Source organism: Muscardinus avellanarius, assembly GCF_963383645.1.
Source record: "Muscardinus avellanarius genome assembly, chromosome: 11".
Classification (NCBI taxonomy): Eukaryota; Metazoa; Chordata; class Mammalia; order Rodentia; family Gliridae; genus Muscardinus; species Muscardinus avellanarius.
Window position 1 is genome coordinate 89,938,569 of NC_137797.1, and position 27,348 is coordinate 89,965,916.

The window sequence follows — 27,348 nt, forward strand, 5'->3', positions numbered from 1 at the left end:
TTAGGAGGGTAATAAGTCTTCCACTTCCAAATTCAAGAAAGGCGTGATCATCTGCCGTAGCTCCCACACTGCACTGCGCCCGAGCACACTCGGGAGCATCCTTTCAAAGATAAACGTCGCATCAATAAATAGTATGTAACATGAAATTCCGGTGAAGGTGAGGATGTAAAACATGACGAAAATTCTCAGTACACGTTTCCTAGGAGGAAAGAAAACATCTGGATTAAGAAGATCCTGTAGCCGGGCGTGGTGGGCACGCTTGTCATCCCCACGCTTGGGAGGCGGAGACAGGAGGATGGCGCAGGTTCGAAGCCAGCCGCTGGTTTAAGAGACCCTGTTTCCAAATAAAAATATAAAATAGGTCTGGGAGTGTAGCCCGGAGGTAGGAGGGTTTCCAGGAACCCTAATACCACCAAAAAACAAAACAAAACAAAACAAAAAACAAAAACTGCACACGTATGTCCACACAAAAACATGCAAACAAATGTTTGTGGCAGCGGTATTCATAATAACCAAAGGGGGACTATCCAACGCCCATGGACTGATGAAGGATAAACAAGATGTGATACAACCACTCAACAGAATATCAGCCAGCCACAAAGGAGGAGGAGTGCCCACCGTGCCGCCACGTGGGCGAGCTCAGGGACCCCGCCACGCAAGAACCGGGGCGAGGGCGTGAGGATGCCCGTTTTCCCTGCAGCGCCTTCAAGGCTCCTTCTCAGTTGTTTTTACAAATGGCCATCTCAAGCCGGGCGTGGTGGCGCATGCTTGTAATCCCAGCATTCGGGAGGCTGAAACAGGTCGCGGTTCTCAGGCAGCCTCAGCTACTTAGTGAGGCTCTCTGCAACTCAGTGAGACCCTGTTTCTAAATAAAGAATAAAAAATAGGGCTGGGGGTGCAGCTTGGAGGTCTAATGCCTCTGGGTTCCATCCCCAGTACCGCAAAAAAACAAATATATAAACAAACAAATGGTCATCTCAATGGGTGTAAAGTGCTCTAGCACCTCAGTGTGGGTGTGCTTTTCCTTAATGACCAGTGGCTTTCATTGGACATCTTTTCATGTGCTTTTGACCAGTTGTATAACTTTGAAGACATGTCTATCTATGCCCTTTGCCTTTATTTATTGATTTATTGATTATTTATTTATTTATTTATTGTGTGGATCTGGGGATGGAACCCAGGGGAATTCGACCTCCGAGCTACACCCCCTGCCCTATTTTGTATTTTTATTTTGAAACAGGGTCTCACTAAGTTGCAAAGGGCCTCCCTAAGTAGCTGAGGCTGTCCGTCCGTGAACCTCAATCCTCCAGTCTCAGCTTCCTGAATGCTGGGATTACAAGCGTGCACCACCACGCCTGGCTTATTTATTGATTTTTAATGGTGCTGGAGAACGAACCCAAAGGCATTCTACCTCAGAGCTACCCCCCAGCCCTTCTTATTTTTTTTGTTTTGAGACAGGGTCTTACTAAGTTGCTGAGAGTCTCACTACAGTGTTGAAGCTGGTCTTGAACCTGTGATCTTCCTGGCTCAGCCTCCCAAGTACTAGGATCACAGGTGTGCACCACTACATCTGGCTCTAAGAGTTCTTTAGATGTTCTGGATACTAAGTCCTTAATCTCCAGAGTTCTGAAAAAGTTGTGATCATTCCCCTAAGTGTCTCATTAATCTTACGAAGGAGAAAGTTTTCTGGGTCTTTAATCTACCATTTTCACTGATGTCACTTCTTTCTCTTTCCTCCCTCCTTTCTTCCTTCCTCCTTCCTTCCTCCTTCCTTCCTTCTTTCCTTCCTTCCCTTTTACTTATTTATTTATTTACTTGACATTGGCTGGCCGGGCATGGGGTGCACACCTGTAATCCCAGTATAGGAGGCTGAGACAGGATTCCAGGTTTGCGGCCAGTCTCAGCAACTTAGTGAGGCCCTCTGCAACTTAGTGAGACCTTGTTTCAAAATAAAAAATAAAATAGGGCTGGGGATGTGGCTTGGAGGTAGAATGCCCCTGGGTTTCAATCCCCAGTAACACACACACACACACACACACACACACACACACACACACATTAAAAAAATTAAAGCCGCAGGTATGGCTTGGAGGTAGACTGCTCCTGGGTTCAATCTCCAATACCAATAACAACAACAAAAAAATCCTTAAAGATATAGATAGATCTTATATAGAGATAAACATAAAGGTATTGCATATAGTTAGATTTTTTAAAACATATATGTATATATATGTTCGCTAGATCTACAAATCAATAAGCCAAGGACTAAAACACCAATAAACAAACAGATTTTTAAGGAGCGTCAATAGATGACTTACAAAAGGAAACACAATTTAAGGCAATGCTTGAAAAGCTTTGGTCCTGCGGGAGCTGTGTGCAGCCCGGGGCCTTCTCGACTCACCACACCGCCAGGCGGGGGCTGGGCAGGGGGCTCCGCCGTCCTGGGGGCGCCGCGGCCTCGGGAAGCTCTGGCTCCATCTCTTCCACATCCATCTCTCCCGAACTGCGAGAGTCTGATTCTCTTTCTTGCACGTGGTACACCCCCAACTTAGTATTCAGCAGACTCATGTCCTTATAAAACTTCTGGAAATTTTAAAAAGAAGCAGTCAACTATCTTGTTTTAAAAGTCGTTTGTTTGTAGCCGGGCGTGGTGGCGCACGCTTGTAATTCCCGCGCTTGGGAGGCAGAGACAGGAGGATCGCGCGGGTTCGAAGCCAGCCGCGCGCTGACTTAGGAGACCCTGTTTCCAAATAAAAATGTAAAAATAGGTCTGGGAGTGTAGCCTGGAGGTAGAAGGGCTTCCAGGAACCCCAGTACCACCAAAAAAAAAAAAAGTCGTTTGTTGTTGTTGGTAGTAGTGGTGTTGTTCTGGTGTTGGGGATGGAAACCTGGGCCTGTGTACAAGCTAGACAAGCCCCCCACTGCCAAGCTACATCCCCATCCCCCTGGCTAAATTTTAATTTTGAGGCAGGGCCTCTGTAAATTGTTCAGGCTGGCCTCAAACTTGTGATCCTCCTGACTCAGTCTCCCAAGCAGCTGGTATGACAGGTGTGCACCATTGTGCCCGGCTTTCACAGTCTTATTTGTAGGTGAAGCAGGTGCTTTTTCTCGAGACACCTCAGGCACCCACAGGACAAGTCATGTGTGTGCGTGGGTCCCGGAGGTCACTGGCAAGTGCACGCTCACTTAACAAGAGAGTGTATCTTGTTACATGTTCACAGTGTAAGGCAGCATCATGGTAGAGTTAACACCCACACACTCGTCTGTACCTATGGGATTATTTAGTGTAGCTATGTTCTTTTTCGAGATTGTTTTGGGTATTTAGAGTTCATATTTCATGTTAGGATAAATTATTTCTGGAAAAAAAATAAATGTATGATAGTTTAACCTTAAAAAAAAGAAAAAAGAAAAAATATCCTCTGGTAAGAAAGAAAGCAAAAAGAAATATTGAAATGTTCTAAGTGATCAAAAGCTTGATATCAGACAAATTAATCTGTTATGTGAGATTATCAATGTTAATATTGGATAAATTGCTATAATACTAGATGTCAACCACTAAGCCAAGCATGGGAAGGAGGGATGGGGAGGGAACGGGGTGGGGATCGGGTAGGGGCTAACTGGGCGATGTGTGCATGTATGTCTATAAAAGTTTTTTTTTTATCCCAATATGATGTATGAATACAGTGCACCAATACAAAAATTAAAAAAAAGAAATCCTTAGCTGGGCATAGTGGCACAGGCCTGTAATCCAGTACTTAGGAGGCTGAGACAGGAGGATCACACAGGTTCAAAGCCAGCCTCAGCTACTTGGTGAGGCTCTCAGCAACTTAGTGAGACCCTGTTTCCAAATAAAATATAAAATAGGTCTGTGAGTATAGCCTGGAGGTAGAAAGCCCCTGGGTTCCACCCCCAGTACCACAAAAAGAAAAGAAAAGAAAAAGAAAATACACAAGGAATACGTAACTGATTACACATACAGATATAGGGGCCGTGCAACACACGCCAGTAATTAAACTGCACATCCCATGTTGTGAAGTAAGAGGCACCCAAGGGATGAAATGGAGCAGCTGAGGTTTCGGGGCCAAATGTTCTGGGTAAGTGGGAGGAGCGGGGCCTCCAAGCAGGAGACAGGCTGGCAGGTCCTTCCTTCATCCACCTGTCCACATCCCTCCACATCTGAGATCTTGGGGAAGGAATTTAAAGAGGGGCCTTTTTCCTGGCTGCGAGCTGAAGAGAGGTCTGGAAGAAGACGTGCCATTTGAACTGAACTTGGAAGAGCGGGTGAGCAATGGACCAGGAGAAAGCTCCAGACAGAGGGCGAGAGGTGGACACGGCTCAGGAGTGTGCGTGCCTGGGAGTTGACTGGAAACAGGAGACATTCTGCCAGCCCAAAGAACGGGAAGGGGGGAAGGAAGGTGCCAAGACTAAAAAGACTTGCGATCCCGGTACTTGGGAGGCTGAGATAGGAGGCTCTCTGTAACTTAGCCAGACCCTGTTTCATTTATTTATTTATTTATTTATTTATTTATTTATTTATTTATTTTGGTGCTACTGGGGGTGGAATCCAGAGGCTTTCTACCTCCGGGCTATACCCCCAGACCTTTTTTATATTTTATTTGGAAACAGGGTCTCACTAAGTTGCTGAGAGTCTAAGTAGCTGAGGCTGGCTTCGAACCTGTGCGATCCTCCTGTCTCAGCCTCCCGAGCGCAGGAATTACAAGCGTGCGCCACCACGCCTGTTTCAAACTAAAAAACATAGGGCAGGAGGTGTAGCTCAGAGGCAGAATGCTACTAGGGTCTATACACACACGACTAGAAAGAACGGAACACACTGTGGCTCAGATTCTAGGGGCAGAAGTACCTCTGCATTTAGGTGTAAACCATCTGGGTCTTTGAAATGGTCTCCTGGTGAACTCTTACCTCTATCCTTTCAATGAGTTTCTCCTTTAACTCATGAGCTTCATTACAATCGCCTACCTGAAAAGACAGCCATTATTCTGGGTAAAATAAAAGTTGTACTTTTCTGGCTTATACAATAAAACCTCTCTCTCATTTTGGTATATCTTATAAAGTGACTATGTTGAAATTGACTTTTGCTCAGTAAAATAGTTACTCTGGCCGGGCGTGGTGGCGCACACTTGTCATCCCCGCGCTGGGGAGGCGGAGACAGGAGGATGGCGCAGGTTCGAAGCCAGCCGCGTGCGCTGGCTTAGGAGACCCTGTTTCCAAATAAAAATATAAAATAGGTCTGGGAGTGTAGCCCAGACGTAGAAGGGCTTCCAGGAACCCCAGTACCACAAAAAAAAAAAAAAAAGAGTTACTCTAACAATGAATTCATGAATTGCTCATGAACTATGAATTGTAAAATCCAAAAGGAATGATCAAAAGACTGGCAAGCTTATTTTCTCTCTCTTTCTACCTCCAAGCTGCACCCCCAGCCCTTTTTATTTTTTGTTTGGAAACAGAATCTGACTAGGTCACTGAAAATCTTGCTGTGTTACTGAGGCTAGCTTTGAACCTGTGATCCTCCTGTCTCAGCCACCCTAGTACTGGGAACTAGGGTGCGTCACCACATCAAGCTAAGGTCATCTTCAGTGTATATGTTGATGCCAGGCATGATGGTGCATGCTTGTAATCTCAGTACTTGGGAGGCTGAGAGAGCAGGATCTCAGGTTCCCAGGCAGCCTCAGCTGCTTAGTGAGGTCCTCTACAACTTAGGAAGGCCCTGATTCCAAATGAAAAATAAATAAATAAAATAGGGCCAGAAGTATAGCTCAGAAATAAAACACACTTCTGTTCAATCCCTAGCACCCCCCTCCAAAAAAAAGTATACATTTAGCCAGGCATGGCAGCACATGCCTGAAACCCCAGTATTTGGGGGGCTGAGATAGGAGAATCACAGGTCATGGCCAACCTCAGCTACTGAGTGAGGCCCTCAACAACTTAGGGAGACCCTGTTTCAACATAAATAAGATAGGGCTGGAAATGTTGCTTAGAGGTTGAATGTCCCTGGGCTCAATCCCCAGCCCCCCCCCCCACAGTATACATTTATATAATAGCCACTTATAAATCATCTATTACTCTATTTATTATACTCCTACTTTGTTCCTTGGGGGGGGGGACCTTCCACCAGGACACTAGTTGGAGAAACAGTATGTTTCTGAAATAATAAAAAAGTATTTACTTTATTTTTAATTTTTTGCAGTACTGGGTGGGAATGGAACCCAGGGGCATTGTACCTCCTAGCTACACCCCCCAGCTCTGTTTTTTTCTTTCTTTTTTTTTTGAAACAGGGTCTCATTGAGTTGCAAAGGCCTTGCTAAGTAGCTGAGGCTGTGTGCGAACCGTGATCCTCCAGTATCCTTCTGTCCCTGCCTGCCAAATGCTGGGATTACAAGTGAAAGTATTTAATTAATTAATTTATTTATTTATTTATTTTACAGGTCTGGGGATGGAACCCAGGGGCATTCAACCTCTGAGCTACACCCCCTGCCCTATTTTTTAATTCTTTAATTAATTAATTAATTTGGTGGTACTGGGGGTGGAACCCAGGGGCTTTCTACCTCCGGGCTATACTCCCAGACCTATATTTTACATTTTATTTGGAAACAGGGTCTCACTAAGTTGCTGAGAGCCTCACTAAGTAGCTGAGGGCTGGCTTCGAACCTGTGTGATCCTCCTGTAAGACAGGTCTCACTGAGTTGCAAAGGGCTAAGTAGCTGAGGCTGTGAACCGTGATCCTCTGGTCTTAGCCTCCCAAATGCTGGGATTACCAGCGTGCACCACCACACCCGGCTTATCTACTATGCTCTTCTTTATGAACTGTGTTTTAAAACCGTTTAACCAAGCTTGTAATCCCAGCATTTGGGAGAGGGAGACCAGAGGATGCCGGTACCAGGACAGCCTCGGCTACTTAATGAGGCCATTCGCAACTCAGTGAGACCTTGTTTCAAAAACTAAACAGACTAAAAAAATAGGGCTGGGGGTGTAGCTCAAAGGTACAATGCCCCTGGGTTCTATCCCTGGTACCGCAAAAATAAATAAATATTTTAAAACATATAATTTATAAATGTAAGTCCTTATTATATAAGACTGAACATTCCGGTTCTATGGCTTAGCAAAAGAGCTGTCTGCAGGGAGGGGCTTGTTCCTGTGTTCTTCCTGTGTCTCAACATCTGGTAGATGGTTTTGTGGTGTCTGTCAATAGATCTAGACGGGGCCAAAAGCAAACCCACCCCTTCCAAGACACGAGTGCCCGCTGCTATGTCTTGGCAGAGGGTGGTGGTGCACTCCTGTAATCCCAGTACTGGGGAGGGTGAGACAGAAGGATCACAGGTTCGAGGACAGCCTCAACAAGTAGTGAAACCGTCACCAGCCTAGCGAGACCCTGTTTTGAAATAAAAATAAAATAAAAGAGAGCTGGGGGTATAGTTCAAAGGTAGAATGCCCCTGGGTTCAATCCCCAGTAATACAAAAAAAAAAAAAAAAAAAGAAAAAGGAAAAAAAGAAAGAAAAGAAAGGAAGAAAGAAAGAGAAGAATGAATCATGCTTTCAGACGTTTTAATGAATCATCCCATTAGAGATTGGCAGGATACCGTGATAGCATTCCTTTCTAGGTCTGCCCTTCTGAGTAAGCAGTTCATTAAAGTTAGATTCCATTCTCTAACATTCTCTGAATTTTACATTTCTTTGAAGAACTGTCTTTCCTCCTCGGTTGTGAAGCCATTTTATTATTACCTGGGCCAGTCTGTTACTCATTTCCCTCAGTTGCTTTCTAATTTCCATGATCTTCTTCTATAAATCAAGAGGATATAAAATAGAAGTTATAATAAATACAAACAAAACATATTATTATTAGGAGCAAGCACATCTATGGTCAAAAGGTTTCCAGTTTAGCCGGGCATGGTGGCACATGTTTGTCATCCCTGCAGTTGGGAGGTGGAGACAGGACGATCGCACAGGTTTGAAGGAGACTATGTTTCCAAATAAAAATAGGAAAATAGGTCTGGGAGTATAGCCTGGAGGTAGAAGGGTTTCCAGGAACCACAGTACCACCAAACAAACAAACAAACAAACAAACAAACAAATAAAATAAAAGGTTTCCAGTTTAGCCAGGCAGGAATACTGGTGCATGTCTATAATCCCAGTACTTGGAAGGCTAAGGCAGGAGTATTGTAGGTTGGAGGCTGTCCTCAGCAACTTGGCAAAAATATGTGGGGAGGTAGAACGCCCCTGGGTTCAGTCCTCAGTACCAAAAAAAAAAAAAAATTCAGGTTTATTAGAAACGGCCCCTTTTCCCCATTTTAGGTGCTAACCTACAAACCCAGCATTAAATCAAACCAGCAAGATGCTATGGGCTACGTCCTACCTAAGTGGCCGCTGAGCTCGAGGCTGAGCTGGTCGATACACTAATGGAGCCCGGGCATCCATTAGCAGCTCCCAGCCCCCAGCAGCTGGGAGCTGCACGGATATGCAGGTTCCTTACGCTTTCTACCAAGTGAGCGCAGCACCAACCTTGAATGGAGTGCGTAATTACTTAGGTAAGAGCTACGTTGTGGTCATTGATTTTCATTGATGGTTCAGTTTATTTATGTAGTAAGATTCATTATACAGAACTTGTCAGAGACAGCTAGAGAGAGACATCTCAGAATGGAAATTTGGAGTGTTCACATGGAAATTTCCAACAGCTTTGTGGACTTGGGGGCTAAATATCAAGCAATAACTAAAGGCTGCCTTCAAGTGCATTCCACAGCTTAATAGACTGTGTGGGTGTGTGCTGCTGCTAGTGGTAGTGGTGGTGGTGCTGGAGACTGAACTCGGGCATTCTTTCTCTGAGTTACACCCACAGCCATTTTTATTTTTTATTTTGAAATACTCTTGCTAAGTTGCTGAGGCTGGCCTCTAACCTGCGATCCACTTGTCTCAGCCTCCCAGGTACTGGGATTACAGGCATGCAACATCACATCCAGCTAAACATTCCTCCAATGTTTGTTTTGTATTTTTTTGGTGGTACTGGGGTTCCTGGAAACCCTTCTACCTCTGAGCTACACTCCCAGACCCATTTTTATACTTTTTTAAAATTTGGAAACAGGGTCTCTTAAGCCAGCGCGGCTGCCTTCGAACCTGCACGATCCTCCTGTCTCTGTCTCCCAAGCGCGGGGGATTACAAGCGTGTGCCACCATGCCCAGCTCTTCCAATGTTTGAAGCTGCCTTTTTTGTTTTGTTTTGTTTTTTGTTTTTTGTTTATGCCGGTCTGGAGATGGAACCCAGAGGCATTTGACCTCCAAGCTACACCCCCTGCCCGATTTTTTATTCTTTATTTTGAAACAGGGTCTCACTGAGTTGCAGAGGGCCTCACTAAGTAGCTGAAGCTGGCAGCAAACCCAGATCCTCCTGTCTCAGCCTCCCAAGTACTGGGATTACAAGTGTGCAGCACCACGCCCGGCTCATCCTCTTTATTTTTTCATGATTTGCAATTTCCTGGGCTCAAGGGTAATGGAAAAAAAATTTTTCTCTTCAACTAGGGCAAAATGAGACTGTGCCTCAAAACAGGGGAACTTATCACAATTTAAAGTAATTTTTCCCTTGATGGTAAATCTGATGTGCGCATGACCTTTGCTTTGCTTTGCTTTGCTTTGCTTTGCTTTGCTTTGCTTTTTCTAGTACTGGGAGCTGAACCCAGGGACCTACCTCCAAGCTATACCCTCATCCCTTTTTACTTTTTATTTTGTGTGGTACTAAGGATTGAACTCAGGGGTATTCTACCTCTGAACTATATCCCCAGATCTATTTTATTTCTTTATTTTGAAACGGAGTCTCACTAAGTAGTGGAGGGCCTAAGTTGCTGAGTGTCCTGTCTCCGCCTCCCAAGTACTGAGAGCACTGGCGAGTGCCACTGCGCCCAGCTACAGAGGACTTAGGTACTGAGGGATCTGCAAAGCATTACCTTACTGTAATAAAGAGACATTTCTCCTTTCCTTTTTCCATAGCTCACTTAATGTAAAGTCACGAGCTTGAATAAAGCAGAAACTGGCAATTTACAAGAGGTAGTTAGAGCCTGGTGCGGTGGCTGGCGCACATTTGCAATCCCAGTACTTGGGAGGCTGAGACCAGAGAACCGCAACAGTGAATAGGGCTGTGGGTGTGGCTCGGAGGTCAAATGCCTCCGGGTTCTGCCCCCAGTACCACGCGCATACACACATACAACACACACACACACACACACACACACACACACACACACACGAGGTAGTTATATACAGAACGTTTTTTTAAAATTTTTTTATTTTTAGGGACTTCTCTTCAAAAGTCTTCCAGGAGCTCAAAAAAATTATTAGCCAAATTCTGAAGTCTCTTCCATGTCCCAGATTGATTGCTACCTATCAGGTATAACACTCAGACTCCTTTTAAAATGAAGAATAGGCCGGGCGTGGTGGTGCACGCTTGTAATCCCCGCGCTTGGGAGGCTGAGACAGGAGGATCGCACGGGTTCAAAGCCAGCCTCAGTTACTTAGTGAGGCTCTCAGCAACTTAGTGAGACCCTGTTTCCAAATAAAATATAAAATAGGTCTGAGAGTATAGCCCGGAGGTAGAAAGCCTCTGGGTTCTGCCTCCAGTACCACCACCCCCCAAAAAAAATAAAAAATAAAATAAAATGAAATAAAATGGAGAATAGCCGGGCATGGTGGCGCACGTTTGTAATCCCCGTGCTTGGGAGGCGGAGACAGGAGGATCACGCAGGTTTGAAGCCAGCTGTGCTGGTTTAGAGACCCTGTTTCCAAATCAATATATATATATATAATATATATAATATATATTATATATAATATATATTAATAATATATATAATAATATATTATATATTATATATAATTATATATTATATTATATATATTATATATATAATAATATATTATTATATATAATAATATATAATATATACAATATAATATATATTATATATATAATATATATATTATATATATATATAAAAAAATAGGTCTGGGAGCGTAGCCCGGAGGTTGAAGGGCTTCCAGGAACCCCAGTACCACCAAATAAATAAATAAATAAATAAAATTTAAAAAATAAAATGGAGAATAAGACCTTCCTCTGAAAGCCGGGCATGGTGGCACACACCTGTAATCCCAGTACTTGGGAGGCCATGACAGGAGGATAGTGGTTTGCAGACAACCTCAGCTACTTAGTGAAGCCCTCTGCAACTTAATGAGACTTGGTTTCAAAATAAAGAATAAGAGCTGGGGCGAGGTGGCGCATGCTTGTAATCTCAGCATTGGGGAAGCTGAGACAGGAAGATGGAGGTTCGCGGACAGCCTCAGCTACTTAGTGAGGCCCTTTGCAACTCAGTGAGACCCTGTTTCAAAATAAAGAATAAAAAAAATATTTCTCTGACAAGCATTTGTAAGAACCGTAAAGAGGCCAGGCTGTGGTGGCCACTGCCCGTAATCCCAGTAGTTGGGAGGCTGAGACAGGAGCATCACAGCTTTGAGACCACCCTTAGCAATTAGTGAGAATCTCAGCAATTTAGCGAGACCCAGTTTCAAAATAACACATAAAGCCGGGCGTGGTGGCGCACGCTTGTCATCCCCGCGCTTGGGAGGCGGAGACAGGAGGATCGCACAAGTTCGAAGCCAGCCACGCTGGCTTAAGAGACCCTGTTTCCAAAAATAAAAAAGCATAAAAATAGGTCTGGGAGTGTAGCCCGGAAGTAGAAGGGTTTCCAGGAACCCTAGTATCACCAAAATAAATAAATAAAATAAAATGGGGCTGGGGTATATAGGTCAGAGGTAGAATGACCCTGGGTTCAAGCCCTGGTACCACACACCCATACACACAAAAACAGAAATGCAAGGGGACAAAGTGATAGGAAAATTTTGTACATTGTGAGAACAGCACAAGAGCTCTCCAGAAAGACACACTTAAGAGCCCAGGCATTGTGGCATACACTTGTAATCCCAGTATTTGGGGAGACTGAGATAGGAGGATTGGAGGTTCAAGGTCAACCTCAGCGACTTAGTGAGGCCCTCTGCAACTTGGTGAGACTGTTTCAAAATTAAAAAAATAAAATAGGGTTGGGGGTCTAGCTCGGAGGTAGAAGTCTCCTGGGTTTAACCTCCAGCACCAAAAAAAAAAAAAAAAAAAAAAAACCCTAAAAAACAAAGACAAAAAACAACACTCAGAGAGCCAGGCATGGTGGTATACATCTGTGACCCCAGTACTGTGGAGGCTGAGACAGGAGGATCACAAGTTCAAGGTCAGACCCAACAATTTAGTGAGGCCCTCAGCAAGCTAGCAAGACCTTTTTTCAAATTAAAAAAAAAAAAATAGGGCTGGAGTGACTCAGAGGTCAAATGTCTCTGGGTTCAACCTTCAGGAGAGGAATTAAAAAGAAGACAAATATAAGTAAATCTCTTTTGGTCTAAGAATGCAGTGTGTGTGTGTGTGTGTGTGTGTGTGTGTGTGTGTGTGTGTGTAGTGTATGTGTGTGTGAGAGAGAGCCCAGAGATGCCTTCAATCGACACCCTAAACGCTTTTTTAATTTTTGTTTTAGAAACAGGGTCTCCTCTGGTTGCTAGAATCTCACTGTTTGCTGAGGCTGTCCCTGTACCCGCCGCTCTCCTGTCTCTGCCTCTCAAGGATTGGGATTACAGATGTGCACCACCATGCCTGGCTAAGGATGTGGGTTTTGACAAATATTTCTATTTATCATGTGTTTTCTCTGTAGCGGTAGAATACCAAGAGTAAGAAGTTCTCGGCCACATGTGGTGGTGCTGTAATCCCAGTACTGGGGAGGCTGAGAGAGTAGGATCGTGGGTTTGAGACCCGCCTCAAAAAACTTAGCCAGACTGTCAGCAACTTAGTTACTTAGCTACTTAAAAATAACCCTTCCAGAGTGGACAAGGTGAGGGAGGAGGCAGGCAGCCCCGAGCTTCCAGTTTACCTCCATGTTGGCCTCCTGAGCAGGATCAAGGTCCTGGTCTTTCAGGTTTTCAGTTTGGCCCTCTAGGGACATCACTTCATGTAATAAGCTGCAATTAGATCAAGAGATGGACCGAGACTGGTATAACATTGTTCAGTAGGAGAGGTACTTTTGATGTTTCAAACGTGAAATGCTATTGGGTAATAACTGTATTAGAAGGTGAAGTCATACTTGAATTCAAGAAAAGGAAAAGCACTCTACGTAATCTAGAAAATATTAAGGAGATGTGAGGCTAAGCCAAACCCTAAGCCAAACACTGCTAAGCATATAAAGAGACAAGCCACAGATTGGGAAGGAAAAGTTTGCAAATCATATACTGAATAGCTGGGCTTTTATCCACAATATATTAAGAACCCTCAAAGCTCAGTAATAGCCCACTTTTAACTTTTCTTGCATTTTTCATACAACTTTTTTATTTTAAAATATTTTTATTGGCACATTGTAACTGTATATGATACACAGATTCATACTGATACATGAATATATGTGCATATCATCATTTGGTCTGTTTTATTCCCCATATCTCCTCTTTCTCTCCTCTCCTCCCTCCCCATGCATAATAGAGATTGGCAGTGATTGATTCGTATATGCAGCTAACATTCAGAGGCAAACGATGTGAACAGACATTTCATCTAAAAAGATGTCCATATGGCTAATGAGTGTAGGAAAAGATATGCAATGGCATCAGTTATTAGCTAAATGCAAATTGCCAAGCACAATGCAATACCACCGCACTCTATTCCTTATAGCAAACAAACAGAATCAGATAGCACCAAGTGTTGATGAGGATGTAGAGAAACTGGAACTCACTACACTGCTGGAAGGCACACGGTTTTCAGACCAACCTCATCGCCCTACATTTACCTTTTCATCGTGCTTTCTGTTGCATTTATTTTTTGTATAGTGTTGCTAATTTTCTCCATCCAGTCGATGTGATCAACTCCCAGCTGTTTTGCTTGTAAACCCATCTTTGCTTTCCAGTAGTTCAGCTTGAGAAACGTGCTCTCTTGACTCCTGCAGAAATATCCTTATGATCATCGGCAGGTGGATGATGGGTAAATTCACCTATCCCAGGATGCTCTTCTTCTGAGCACCAAGTTGGTCTGCTCATTCAGTTTCTATCACCAAAATGGGCCAGGAGGAGCCAGGTACGGTGGCACACACTTGTAATCACAGTACTTGGGTGGCTGGGGAAGGAGGATTGTGGGGCAGCCTCAGCAACTTAGGGAGGCCCTCTGCAACGTAGTGAGACCCTGTTTCAAAATAAAAAATAAAATAGGGCTGGGGTTATAGCTCAGAGGTAGAACATCCCTGAGTTCAATCCTCAGTAACACATATCATGTATATAAAAAAAATGATGGAAATAAATTTTAAAAAGTAAAAAGGGCTATAGTAAGAGCATAGTAAGAGTGTAGCTTAGTGGTTGAATGTCCCTGGGTTCTATCCCCAGCAGCAGAAAAACAAACAAAAACCAAAAAATGGGTCACATGGGAAATCGGGCCTCAAGAAAAAAAGTTTGAGCCTTTGTCTGATATAGATTTTAACAGGCCTTTAAAAGGAAGAAAAAAAAGAGAATATTTTACACTTAGTGAAAAAAGTATAGATGTATTTTTAAGTTTCATCCACAGAATAACTTAGATATTAGTATCAGGATAATAGTCACATCTCAGTATGTGTGTAGGAAGGGAGGTTGTATCACAAGGATATAAGGATTAAGTCTATAAGGGCTTAACAATATGCTTTTTTTTTTTTAATTGGAGGTTGACCCTAAGGACCTTCTACCTATGAGCTATACGCCTGGCCCAATTTATTTATTTATTTATTTATTTAGAAACGTGGTCTTGCTAAGTTGCTGAAGCTGGCCTCAAACCTGTGATCCTCTCAAGTACTAGGATTACAGACATGTGCCACTATGCCCAGCTGAACACTAAACTTTTAAGGATAATGAGAATAATTTTTTATCTAGAAATTTATCTGAGAGTGTCAAGATATATAGTAATTTCAAGTTCCAAAAAAAGTTTGCAAAGAGAACCCCTGGCTCTGTATCTATTCCTGGAAATGTCCGATTTTGCCGTTGTGCTAGACCACGTTACCTTACGGTTTAAGATGTCTAAGGATTTTAAACCCTCCAGGCTTTCCCTGAAGACCGCGCTAACTTGCACCGTCCCTCCCACATCATCTGGCGCCTCCTCACGTGTGGCTCAAGGCTTACAGTTCAGGGATGCTCGTCTCTGAAAACGGCACAGAGGCAGATGCTCGCGGGTCCTCACAAACGAGATATGTTTCTTGTTCCCCCTGCTTGTTCTGCAGGTCCCAGCGGCGCTCGGCCTCCAGCCCCGTTGTGTCCTGATTAAGGTGATGGAGGAAGCAAAGCAGAACAAGTAGGTTATCAAGAGGGCGGCGGAGCGCCCACCCGCCGACCCCTGCTCCCCGGGAGCAAGCACAGGGCCCGCTCTGAGGCCAGAGTCTCCCAGCATCCCTGTAAGATACCCAGACATAGGCCGGGCGTGGTGGAGCACACCTGTAATCCTGGCACTTGGGAGGCTGAGACAGGAGGATCACAGGTTCAAGGTTAGCCTGAACAACTTAGTGAGGCCCTGTCTATTTTTTTTTTGGTGGGGGGGGGTATTGGGGGTGGAACCCAGAGGCTTTCTACCTCTGGGCTATACTCCCAGACCTTTTTATATATATTTTATTTGGAAACAGGGTCTCACTAAATTGCTGAAAGCCTCACTAAATAGCTGAGGCTGACTTTGAACCCATGCGATCCTCCTGTCTCAGCCTCCCAAGCACGGGGATTACAACCGTGCGCCACCACGCCCAGCCTGAGGCCCTGTCTAAAACTAAAAAATAAAACAGGGCTGGGGTGTGGCTCTGAGGTTCCATTCCCAGCAGCCACAAAGAAAACCCCACTATCTCTAATTCTTATACACCAATTTAAAAAGAGCCTTAATGTCATGGAAAAGACAAGGTGGTAGGAATGTTTAATATCAAGAAGCCTAAAGAGATTTAATGATTGAATGTATTTCATACAACTGGTTTGTATGCTGGGTGTTTTTTTGTTGTTGTTTGTTTTGGTGATGAAACCAGGAGCATTCTACATCTGAGCTACAACCCTATCCCTATTTTTTATTCTTTATTTTAAAACAGGGTCTCACTGAATTGCAAAGGGCCTCACTAAGTATCTGAGGGTGTCCATGATCCGCCATCCTCCTGTCTCAGCCTCCCAAAGGCTGGGATTACAAGCGTGCGCCACCACACCCGGCTGTATGCTGGTTTTATTTATTTATTTATTTTTGCGGGTCTGGGGATGGAACCCAGGGGCATTTGATCTCCAAGCTACACCCCCTGCCCTATTTTTTTTTTAATTCTTTATTTTGAACCCGGGTCTCACTGAGTTGCAGAGGGCCTCACTAAGTAGCCGAGGCTGTCCGCGAACCGCGATCCTCCAGGTCTCAGCCTCCCGAATGCTGGGATGACAAGCGTGCCCACCACGCCTGGCTGTATGCTGGTTTTAAAAATACAGCTCTAAATATTTTTGGGCCACAATTGAAGAAAGTAGAATATTGCAAGAACTGAGGACATTATATTATATAATTATTGTTAGTAATGACTGATTTTGATATGTAGAAGAAAGTCTATTTTTAGAGATGCTTTTTAAGCTAAACAGGGATGAAGTGTTATGTTTTGACCTACTTTTAAAGGGCTAAAAAGCCCATGTACATAAAGATAAAGCAAATGTGATAAAACGTAACCATTTTAGAACATAGGTGTGGGAATGTGAGGGATTGCTGGATAATTCACTTAAGTGGTTTTTTGTTTTGTTTTTTTTGTGCTGGGGATTGAACCCAAGGCCTGGCATATGCTAGAAAAGTGCTCTACCACTGAGCTACAGCCCCAGCCCAAGTTATTTTTTAATTTAAAATCCTTTCATATTAAGGTAATATGAACAGCATACTCTAAGTTTGACATATACATTTTCAAAATTTATTCTTCGTCTTGTTTTAGAGAAATATTCAAGGCATTTTCTGCCACTTCAATTCTAGCCATGCAATCATTAGCAATGATTTATCATTGAACACATCTCTTTTTTAAGAAACTGTATTGTAAGCCGGGCGTGGTGGCACACGCTTGTAACCCCGGCGCTTGGAAGAAGGTGGAGACAGGAGGATGGCGCTGGTTCGGAGCCAGCCGTGCTGGCTTAAGAGACCCTGTTTCCAAATAAAAAAATATAAAATAGATCTGGGAGTGTAGGCCAGAGGTAGAAGGGCTTCCGGGAACTCCAGTACCACCAAAAAAAAAAAAAAAAGAAAAGAAAAGAAAAGAAAAGAAAAAAAAGAAAGAAAGAAAAAAGAAACTATTGTAAAATATCTCGTGTCTTTTGAAGAAGTTTGATCTAAAATTCCCAAATTTCAGCAAAACTATTTTTAATTGGAAAGAAAAACATTTGCAGTAGGGGGAACAGATCAGTCTTTTGTTGAGCTCTCTGGCTGGGCATGGTGGCGCACTCCTGTAATCCCAGTAGTTGTGAAGCTGAGAAAGAAGGATCACAAGTTGAAGGCCAGAATCGGCAATTCAGTGTGAACCTCAGCAACTTACCCTATTTCACAATATTAAAATAAATAAGTAAAAAGGACTGCGGGTGTAGCTCAAAGGTAGAGTGCCCCTAAATTCAATCCCCAGTACCACAAATTTTTTTTATTTGAAAAAATACCTGCATAAAGTACTGGCCATGTCAAAAGAATAATTAACACCCTATAACTCTATGCAGATGGCTATCCTGGGCACTGTATTTGTCCATTCTCATGATCAACCTCAGGGAAATAAAGGCTGGTAGTGAAATCCTCTGGGCCATTTATATGTAGTGACTCGTCCAAGTTCATATGATGCGTAGGTTAAGTGGTAGCCCCAAGGAGATATGCCCGTGTCTTATACTAGGACCCTGCGAATGTTAGTTGGAAAAAAGAGTCACTGCAGGTGTAATTATGTTAAAGATCTTGAGATAAGGCCATCCTAGAATATCTGGATGGATCCTAGATCCCAGGACAAATGTCCTAAGGAAAGACAGAAGAGAGCTGGGCATGGTGGCACATGTCTGTAATCCTAGTACTTGGGAAGCCGAGACAGGAGGATTGCGGGTTCTTGGCCAGCCTCCGCTATCTAGCCAGGCCCTCTGCAAATTAGTGAGACCTTGTTTTCAAATAAAGAATAAAAAATGGGCTGGGGTGTAGCTTGGAGGCAGAATGGCCCTGTAAAAAATAATAAAAAATAAAAGTAAAAAGCCCCAGTAAAAAAAAAAAGTAACAAGCCCCAGTAAAAAAAAAAAAAAAAAAAAAAAAAGAATGAATGCTACTGAAAGACAATTTACAGGCACAGGGTGATTTTACATAGAATGATTCGCTCTAAGATGAAAAGTGTCAGTTATTTTATGAATCGCCAAGAGCAAAAGTAACACATAATACCTATTTCTCTCCCAAGGGCAAAGGAATAAGTCCCTTTTGTGTTAGCAACAGCACGGAGTAGAGCCTGCCATCCTCCGCCTCCTTCCTGGCACGGAACTCCAAAGTTCCATCCTATGGCGAGGAAGCCCCCAGGCCTCGTCCCACCACCGGGAGCTGGGAGAGGCGAAGGGCCCTCTCCCGCACTGTGGCATTAAAGGGCTCACTTACCCACTTTTTAGCATCCACCCGGTGAAGGGAGTCAGTGTGAGGACTTTCCGAGTACACACAGTCTTTGTCGTCTGGTCTGTCCAAGGTGCGGTCCATTTTGTTCATTTCCCTTAGCAAACTGCAAGTCACACGGTGCAAACAGGTTGTTACTGCGCACAGGACCCGAGTGTCGCCAGCCCCGCGCTGGGCACCTCCGGAGGGAGGACCCTCCAGACCCTTCCCAGCCCCAGGGAGCACCTGCTGCCCCTGGACTGAGTTCATTCGGTAAGAATAATGAATCTGTAGTATATCACACAAAAAAGAAATGAAGGGCCAGGCGTGGCGGTGCACACTTGTAATGCCAGTACTTGGGAGGCTGAAACAGGAGGATCTAGCCTCGGCTACTACTTAGTGAGGCCCCCCACAACTTAGCGAGATCCTGTTTCAAAATAAAGAATAAAAAATAGGGCTGGGGGTATAGCTTGGAGGTAGAATGCCTCTGGGTTCAATCCTGGTATTGCAAATAATAATAATAATAATAATAATAATAATAATAAAAGAAAAAGAGAGGGGCTGGATAAGTATTTGTTGACTGAATCCATGAATTATTTAATAATGAGACCCTGAATTCCCAAGTCATTGAAACTGTATGTATATGCATGTGTAAATGTGTGTGAAAAATAAACAATTGTCTTTTCAAACAATAGAGTTAGGCAGGCATGGTGGCACACGCTTGTAATCCCTAAGTTTGGGAGGCGGAGACAGGAGGATCGCGCAGGTTCGAAGCCAGCCGCGCTGGCTTAAGAGACCCTGTTTCCAAAAATAAAATAGGTCTGGGAGTGTAGCCCGGAGGTAGAAGGGCTTCCAGGAACCCCAGTACCACCAAAAAGAAAAAAAAAGTAGAGTTAAACCAGGCATGGTGGTGCATGCCTGTAATCCCAGTACTTCAGAGGCTGAGACAGACAGATCACAAGTTCGAGGCCAGCCTCAGCAACTTAGTGAGATCCTGTTTCAAAAAAAAAAAAAAAAAAAAAGGCTTGGGGGTGTAGCTCAGAGACAGAATGACTCTGGGTTCTTCAGTCCCCAATACCACAAACTAAAAAATTAGGTGAACTGTAGCAAGAATGTGCACATTGAGCCTGGTGTGGTGGCACATGCTTATGATTCCAGTACTTGGGAGGCTGAGACAGGAAGATGGCAGGTTTGAGGACAGCCTCAGCAACTAGTGAGACTCTCATCAACCTAGCAAGACCCTGTTTCAAAATAAAAATAAAATAGGCCTGGAGTTGTAGCAGAGAAGTAGAATGCCCCTGGTTTCAATCCCCAGTGCCACACACAAAAAGAAAAAGGAAAAGGAAAGAGAAAACAAAAGAAAATAAAAGAAAAGAAAAAGAAAAAATGTCTTCCTTGACTTGCCCCAGCTGGCTGAAGAAGGCCCCAGGTGATTTCCATCCGTGACCACCCCGCCAGCTCTGCCCTGACATACCTCCTTGGGCCTCCCGTCACGTGGAGATTTTGGAGAAAGCCACGGTTTTTCTCAGCGAACTGTTGTTCCTTCCCAGCTGTCCTCATCTGCAGAGACGCCTCATCACTTAGATTTGGGGGTGTGAGAGCCATTTCTTCAGACTGCAAGGACAATGGTGACCAAGGTTTTCACACAGGACGGCAGTTACAGCCTCGGCTCTGACGCCAGGCGGCTTCTTTCCCAGGAGTTCGGCCTCGGCCCCTCCCTGCCAATCGGCCAGCTCCCAGGATCCTCTGCCCGAGTATACTGAGTATACCCGGGTATACCCAAGGAGGCCTCCCGGAGGCTCCCCTGGCACACCGCCTCACATCTGCCTGGAAAGCAGGTTTTGAATCCTCGAACGGGAACGTTATGGACAAATATACAAGAGCCAGACTAGGAAACCTCCATGTTTTTTCTGATTATATAATGATATATACATTGTAAAATAAATAGATGAAAAGAAGAAAATAAAATCACTGGTGTTCCAAGGATAACCAGAGGCATGTCACTTACCCTTGTGAATTTCTTTTCCTTTCTTTTTGGTACTGGAGACTGAGCCCAGAGGCAGTCTACCTCTAAGGGACACCCCGGCCCTTTTTTAAGTTTTGGACCAGGCTCTGGCGGCCTCCACCACACCTGGCTAAACCTCTTTAATATTTTGGGAGATCACTTTCTGTTTCTAATTTAGATATTTGTTTTACTCTTTTCCGTTGTTTACTAGATCTTTTCTACTGGTGTAAATACAGCGATGAATATCCTTGTTGGGAATTTTCCGACTCTAATTAAGTGTAATTGCTGGGCTAAAGGTGCCTAGTGCAGGATTTTAAGGATTTAGAGAAATATTCCTAGACTGCTGTCTTAAAGGTTCAAACAGTATATATGGCCACCAGGGGCAGGTGAGGACGTAAACCCTCCCCCCGCCGGGTAGGCAAGTGTCTCCTGGAGCTCACAGTACTCATGTAGTGCAGGAAAAAAAGGGAAGGGGACAGGAGAGAAGGGAGAGAGGTGTGAGGCCGACCCCAGAAGTGCACAGGAAAAGCTACAGGGGAAGACAGGCACAAAACCTAACCCCGGTTATCAACAGAGATTGAAATGGCGGGACCCAGAAACAAATGGGAAGAGACCTTCTCCTCTCCACCCTCAAACAACTGAGAGCTGAGGACCGGCCTGGACCTGGAGGGTGGCCTAGTCCCCAGGACCCTGAGGGACAGAGGGGCCAGTGGGCAAAGAAGAGGGAAGAAGAGGGATAGAAAGATAGAAGGAAGGGTTTTCCTGGAAGACTGGGTTATGGTCAAAACTACGAGCAGGGAGCCACGAAGAAACACACAGGTGGCAGTACTTCTTGGGCAGCCCAGGGCCTGGTGGCTCCTCCTGGGACAAAAGTGGGCTTCGATGCTGCACGTGGCGGCACACACCTCTAATCCCAGTATTTGGGAGGCTGAGCCAAGAGGGTGGCAGGTTCGAGACCAGCCCCAGCAATTCAGTAGGACTCTCAGCAACCTAGTGACTCCCTGCTTCAAAAACAAAATATAAAAAGGGCTGACAGTGTAGCTTGGGGGTAGAAAGACCCTGGTTTCAATCTCCAGTACCAATCAATCAGTCAATCAATCAATAAGAAATTAATAAAGCAAGCCTTGATCAGTGTGGTGATCCACGGTGGCTGTAGAATGAAGCAGCTCTGAGAAGGAGGAGCACCAGGGAAGGGCTAGAACCTTCCACTTGTGACACAGTAAACCTTCCATCTCCTCCAGCCAGGTCACCGTGGCCTGCCCGGGTTTTTCTATTTCCCAAAGGCCTTCAGCGTTACTAAGACAATTCCGAGTGCTGAAATGAATGGGCACTAAACTCTGCCTCGTATACCGTCTTTCTTGTTCAAAAACCAAAATTCTGTACAGATATTGAGTTCCTTATTTTGCCAAATCTCTGTCATCTCAACGGCTTCCCCCAAGAATGATTTAAAAGCCAAGCTGGGCCGCGCGTGATGGCCCATCCCTGTAATCCCAGTATTCGGGAGGCTGAGACACGAAGATTACAGGTTCGAGGCCAGCCTCAGCAACTTGGTGAGACCTTGTTTCAAAACAAAAAATTAAATGGGGCTGCAACTGTAGTTCAGAGGAAGAGTACCCATGGGTTTAATCCCCAGGGCTAGGGAGCGAGAGCCTGGAGAAAAGAGTACTTGGTTCTCCAAATTTAAGCACCCTACAAATAATTTTTCTTCTTTTTCTTCTTCTCCTTCTTCTCTTCCCCCATCATTATCTGGGGATTGAACCCAGGGGCATTCTATCTCTAAGCTACAGCCCCAGCCCTTTTTACTTTTTCTTTTGAAACAGGGTCTCACTAGTTGCTGGGGCTGGCCTGACACCCACGATTCTCTTGTCTCAGTCTCCCAACAGAGGGATGCCACCATGCCTGGCTGCTCCCTGAAAATTCTTTTTTTTTTTTTTTTTTTCGGGTCTGGGCCTGGAACCCAGGGACATTCGGCCTCCAAGCTATATCCCCTGCCCTATTTTTTATTATTTTGAAACAGGCTCTCACTAAGTTGCAAAGGGCCTCACTAAATAGCTGAGGCTGTCTGCTAACCATGATCCTCTAGTCTCAGCCTCCCGAATGCTGGGATGACAAGCGTGCGCCACCACGCCTGGCTGCCCCCTGAAAATTCTACCTCAGACGTTTTCTCACAGTTCAGACAGCAATAGAATCTTAGCTAGCTCATGTTTTTCAGCCCTCGCAGATAACAAGGTGTCCTCTACCTGTTTCTCACTCAGTTCCCACAGCACCCCAGGAGGAAGGTCTCCACACTGGACGTGGCCTTAACCAGCATGCGCTGGGAGGCGGTGTAGTTTCCTTGGGGTCACGCAGCTGGATGACTAGCAGAGCCACAGCCCAGAACTTCCCTGCCCCCAGGATTTGCAAGGGGTGCTCCTGCCGCCCCTCCACGCTGACCCAGGCCAGCGCTGCGCAGCCGCACCTTCTGTGATGATGGACAGGTCCTCTGCGGTGCCACCAGCCACAGATTTCTATTGCGTCTCACTGCAACTGCGAGTTGAGTTTGTAACTACGTGTCCCTAGTGACTGCCACCTTGCACAACTCAGAAATTTCTGCAGCAGGCAAAGCAAACAGGGGCCCGCAGGCCAAATCCAGCAGCCACCGGTTTCTATAAATGACATTTTATTGGGATGCAACCACACTCATTGTGTGTGAAGGGAGGGGCAGGGAGGTACTGGGCATGGAACCCAGGGGCATTCTGCCTCTGAGCTGCACCTCCTACCCTACTTTATTTTTTATTTGAAACAGGGCCTCACTAAGTTGCTGAGGCTGGCCATGAAGCTGCAATCCTCCTGTCTCAGCCTCCCGAGTACTGGGATCACAGGCATGTACTATCAAGCCTGGCTCACACTAACTTTTGAGCATGTCTGTGACTGCTTTTACACCACAGTGACAGAGCTGAACTGCTGCAACAGAGCCCATTTGGCGTACAAAGGCCAAAATATCTTGCCCTTAACCGAAAAAAAAAAGAGCAACCCCAGTTCTAGACCATCACCCTCTTCCATGGTCCTAGGTGTTTGCTATAAATAATCAGCTGGTAGAGTTGAATCAGCTGGGTTTGGTGGCCCACACCTGCATTTCCCATACTTGGGAAGCTGAAACAGGAGGATCTCAGGTTTGAAGCCAGTCTCAGCAACTTAGCAAGATGCTGTTTCAAAATAAAAGAGGCTGGGGGTGTAGCTCAAAGGTAGAATGCACTTGGGTTCAATACCTAATGCCCAAGGCAAAGAGAGACAGAGAGAGGGGACACACACACACGTACACACACAGAGAGAGAAAGAGAGAGAGAGAGAGAGAGAGAGAGAGAGAGGGAGGGAGAGAGAAATGTTGGAGAGTCAGGCTGAGTTCATAGCTGACATCAACATTTAACAGCTGAACCTAATCTTACTCTTCTAGGCCTCATCTTCCTTGTCTGTAGCATGGGGCTAATATTAGTACTACTAATTCTATTGGAGTTGTAAGGAGTAACCCAAGTGTCCCTTGTTTTAGGTTTTTTGTTTTGTTTTGGTGGTACTGGGATTCCTGGAAACCCTTCTACCTCCAGACTACACTCCCAGACCTATTTTTTAAATTTTTTTTTTATTTGGAAACAGGGTCTCCTAAGCCAGCAAAGCTGGCTTTGAACCTGCGCGATCCTCCTGTCTCCACCTCCCCAAGCGGGGGGATTATAAGGGTGCACCACCATGCCTGGCCCTTGTTGTGTTTAACATGGTGTCAGCAAATATCAAGCACCAATATTACCTATCAATCAAAACAAAAGTAGCCACTCTTGTACTAGCCCATCGGCTTGCAAGTGTTGAAAGGAAACCTTGCTCCCCCCCACATTTTTGTCCAGCCTGGCTCCTCTTGGCCTCCCCCTCTCACTGATAATCAGGGATTTGATGCCAACAGAGACTCTTTGGTGGGAGAATGAGATAGTACCGCTGGGAAATAGTGTATATACCTGGTGATCTCCTCATTCTTCCCAGTATGGTAATTGAGAATGCCTCTGAACTTAGGTAGACTGGCCCTGGTCACGTTTCACTGGAAAGTTGTGGTGACAGCAAAGCCTCCTTTCTCCAGCACCGAAGGCAGAGAGGAGGCCATTGAAGAATGGCCTCAGCCAGGCTGGTGAGTTGCAGTTGGGCCCCGCACCCTGACATTCCACTCGGAACGGGCTCACGCCGCCTTCAACCACCTCCTCAGGTCCTAGGCAGCTTCACTCTCCTGCCTTTCCTCTTCTTCCTTTTTCTCCTCCTCTTCCTTTTCCTCATCATCTTCCTCCTACACCTTTCCCCTCTTCCTCTTCCTGCTCTTTCTTCTCCTCCTCCTTTTGAATTGAACCCAGGGGCATTTTATCCCTGAGCTATGTTCCAGCCCTTTAATTTTTTTTTTTTTTTTTGAAACAGGATCTCACTAAGTTGGTGAGGGTCTCTCTAGATTGCTGAAGTTGGACTGGAACCTGTGTTCTTCTGGTCTCAGCCTCTCAAAATCTTTGCCAGCCCATAGGGAGTTTCAGAGAAAAGATTGCCAGTTAGAGGAGTCACATGTTAGGCAGAAATGGCCAGGCCAGCAGCCTTGCTCAGTTACTGGCCTGGGCTGCTCCAAGTATGAAGTACCCTCTGGGGCACAGTGTGGTGGTGCACACCTGTGATCCCAGGACTTGGGAGCCTGTGACAGCAGGATTGCAGTCTAGAGGCCAGCTTCAGCTACTTAGCAAGATCCTTAGTAACCTAACAAGACCGTGTTTTGAAATAAAATTTAAAAAGGACTGGGGGTATAACTCAGAGGTAGAATGCCCCTGGGTTCAATCTGTGGTACAAAATCAATCAGTTACTCAATCATTATCAACATCATTAAAGTAACCTTTTGGCAAAAGCAGAGCAAAATCTGGAGGGAATAAGGATTGGGCCCTATTAACCCGTCGTCCTCCTGTGAGCAGGCAGAGGTCTCTCCTGAAGGGAACCTGAGCCACTCGGCTTCCCATTGGGTCTGTGATGCTCCCTAAACTCCCTTTGTCCGAGTGCTGGACCCAGCACCCTGGTACTTCATCTTCTTTCTTAGAATCCAGCCAGCCCCATCTCCAGAAGGCTGGGGCAGGTGTCAGCATTCTCACCCCTGTGGCCCAAACACCAGATACACAGAGCTTAGAGGGAGAAACGTTTATTTGCTCACAGTTCTGTGGATTTTAGTTCATGTTATGCCAACTTCTGTGGGGGACTACCAGTCCTCAGGGCTTCATAGTGGAGAATAGAGAGAGAGAGGAGAAGGGTTTATGTCAGCTCCTGGAGGTGGATGGAAGAGAATGAGAAGCTCCTGTGATCTACCTGGAAAATCACTGTTCTTGGCCACATCCCCAGGGGCCCCTTCCCAGAAATTAAGCCCTTCCTCCAAAACGGCTGCCTTGTCTAACACATGAGGTCTGGGGGACATGTAAATCCAAATCATAACAAGCTATTCTCTCTCTCTCTCTCTCTCTCTCTCTCTCTCTCTCTCTCTCTCTCTCTCTCTCTCCCTCTGAGATACACCCCCCAGCCATTTTTATTTTTTGTTTTGAAACAGTGTCTTGCTAGGTTGATGAGTCTCACTATACTGCTGAAGCTGTCCTTGATCTTATGATCCTCCTGTCTCAGTCTTGCACATACTGGGATTACAGACATGGGCCACTATGCCTGCCTTACTTTACGATTTTGAAGCAGTCTTGCTAAGTTGCTGAGAGTCAGTACGTTGCTTTATTTTTGTTTTTCAGTTTTGTGCTTGTTGGGGATTTCTTTTACTAAAATGGCCTACAAGTGTGGCAATGAAGTGCTGGCCCCTGTCTCTAAGCACAAGAGGCTGTGATAGGCCTGGTGGGAAAATACATGTGTGAGATCAGCTTCCTCTAGACAAAGGTTATAGCACTATTGGCCATGAATGGGTGTCAGTGATTCACTTCTTTAAATGATACTTTTTCATGGCATTGGAGATTGAACCCAGGGGCATTCTAGCTCTGAGCTACACTCTCAGCCCTATTATATTTTTGAAACAGGGTCTTACTAGATTGATGAGAGTCTCACTATTTTCTGAGGCTGTCCTCAAACTTGCAATCCTCCTGCAGTCTCCCAAGTACTGGGATTACAAGTGTGCAGAGCCACACCTGGCTTAAATATGATGTCTTTAAATAGGAACACACATCTAGCAAAGTGACGTAGTGACTGATAAGTTGGGTCCTGCACTCATGTGACTTTGTGTCACATGACCTCTGCAGGGCAAGGGAGGGGCTGAAACCCCCACGAGAATTGGGCGTTCCCGCGAGTAAACCCTCCTCTCGCGAGATGCATACCTTGAAAAGGAGAGCCCGCGTCCTCAAGCTTCGGACAGGCGCGCGGGCCCCACGGTGCCTCGCCCTGATCCCCGGGAGAGCCGTGCCATTAAAACTTTACATGCCATGTGTACCGGACCTCTCTCGTGTTTTTCACACTCCACCATACGCACATTATTTTTATTTTACTCGCATTTAATTTTTTATTTTACTTATCAGTGACTAGTTGATGAACACATGACCAGTGGCTCAAAAGACCTAACCTTGCATTTTCCCTGGACCAGTGCCTCCATATTCATTAATGCAGTGTCCATGGCAACAGGGAACACAACTACCATTAGTAGTGAGGACTGACTGTAATCAGACAT

At 45.1% G+C, this 27,348-nt stretch overlaps 1 protein-coding gene across 1 annotated transcript; it reads right to left on the reverse strand.

The window, feature by feature from the left end:
• SMCO2 (single-pass membrane protein with coiled-coil domains 2) lies at positions 1–27,348 on the reverse strand (the record flags this gene model as incomplete). Its single annotated transcript, XM_080704942.1, has 8 exons — positions 1–199; positions 2,402–2,583; positions 12,960–13,047; positions 13,863–14,012; positions 15,211–15,344; positions 18,668–18,785; positions 20,133–20,272; positions 27,244–27,348. 8 exons carry the CDS (start codon positions 27,346–27,348, stop codon positions 1–3), a joined length of 1,116 nt encoding a protein of 371 aa, XP_080561068.1.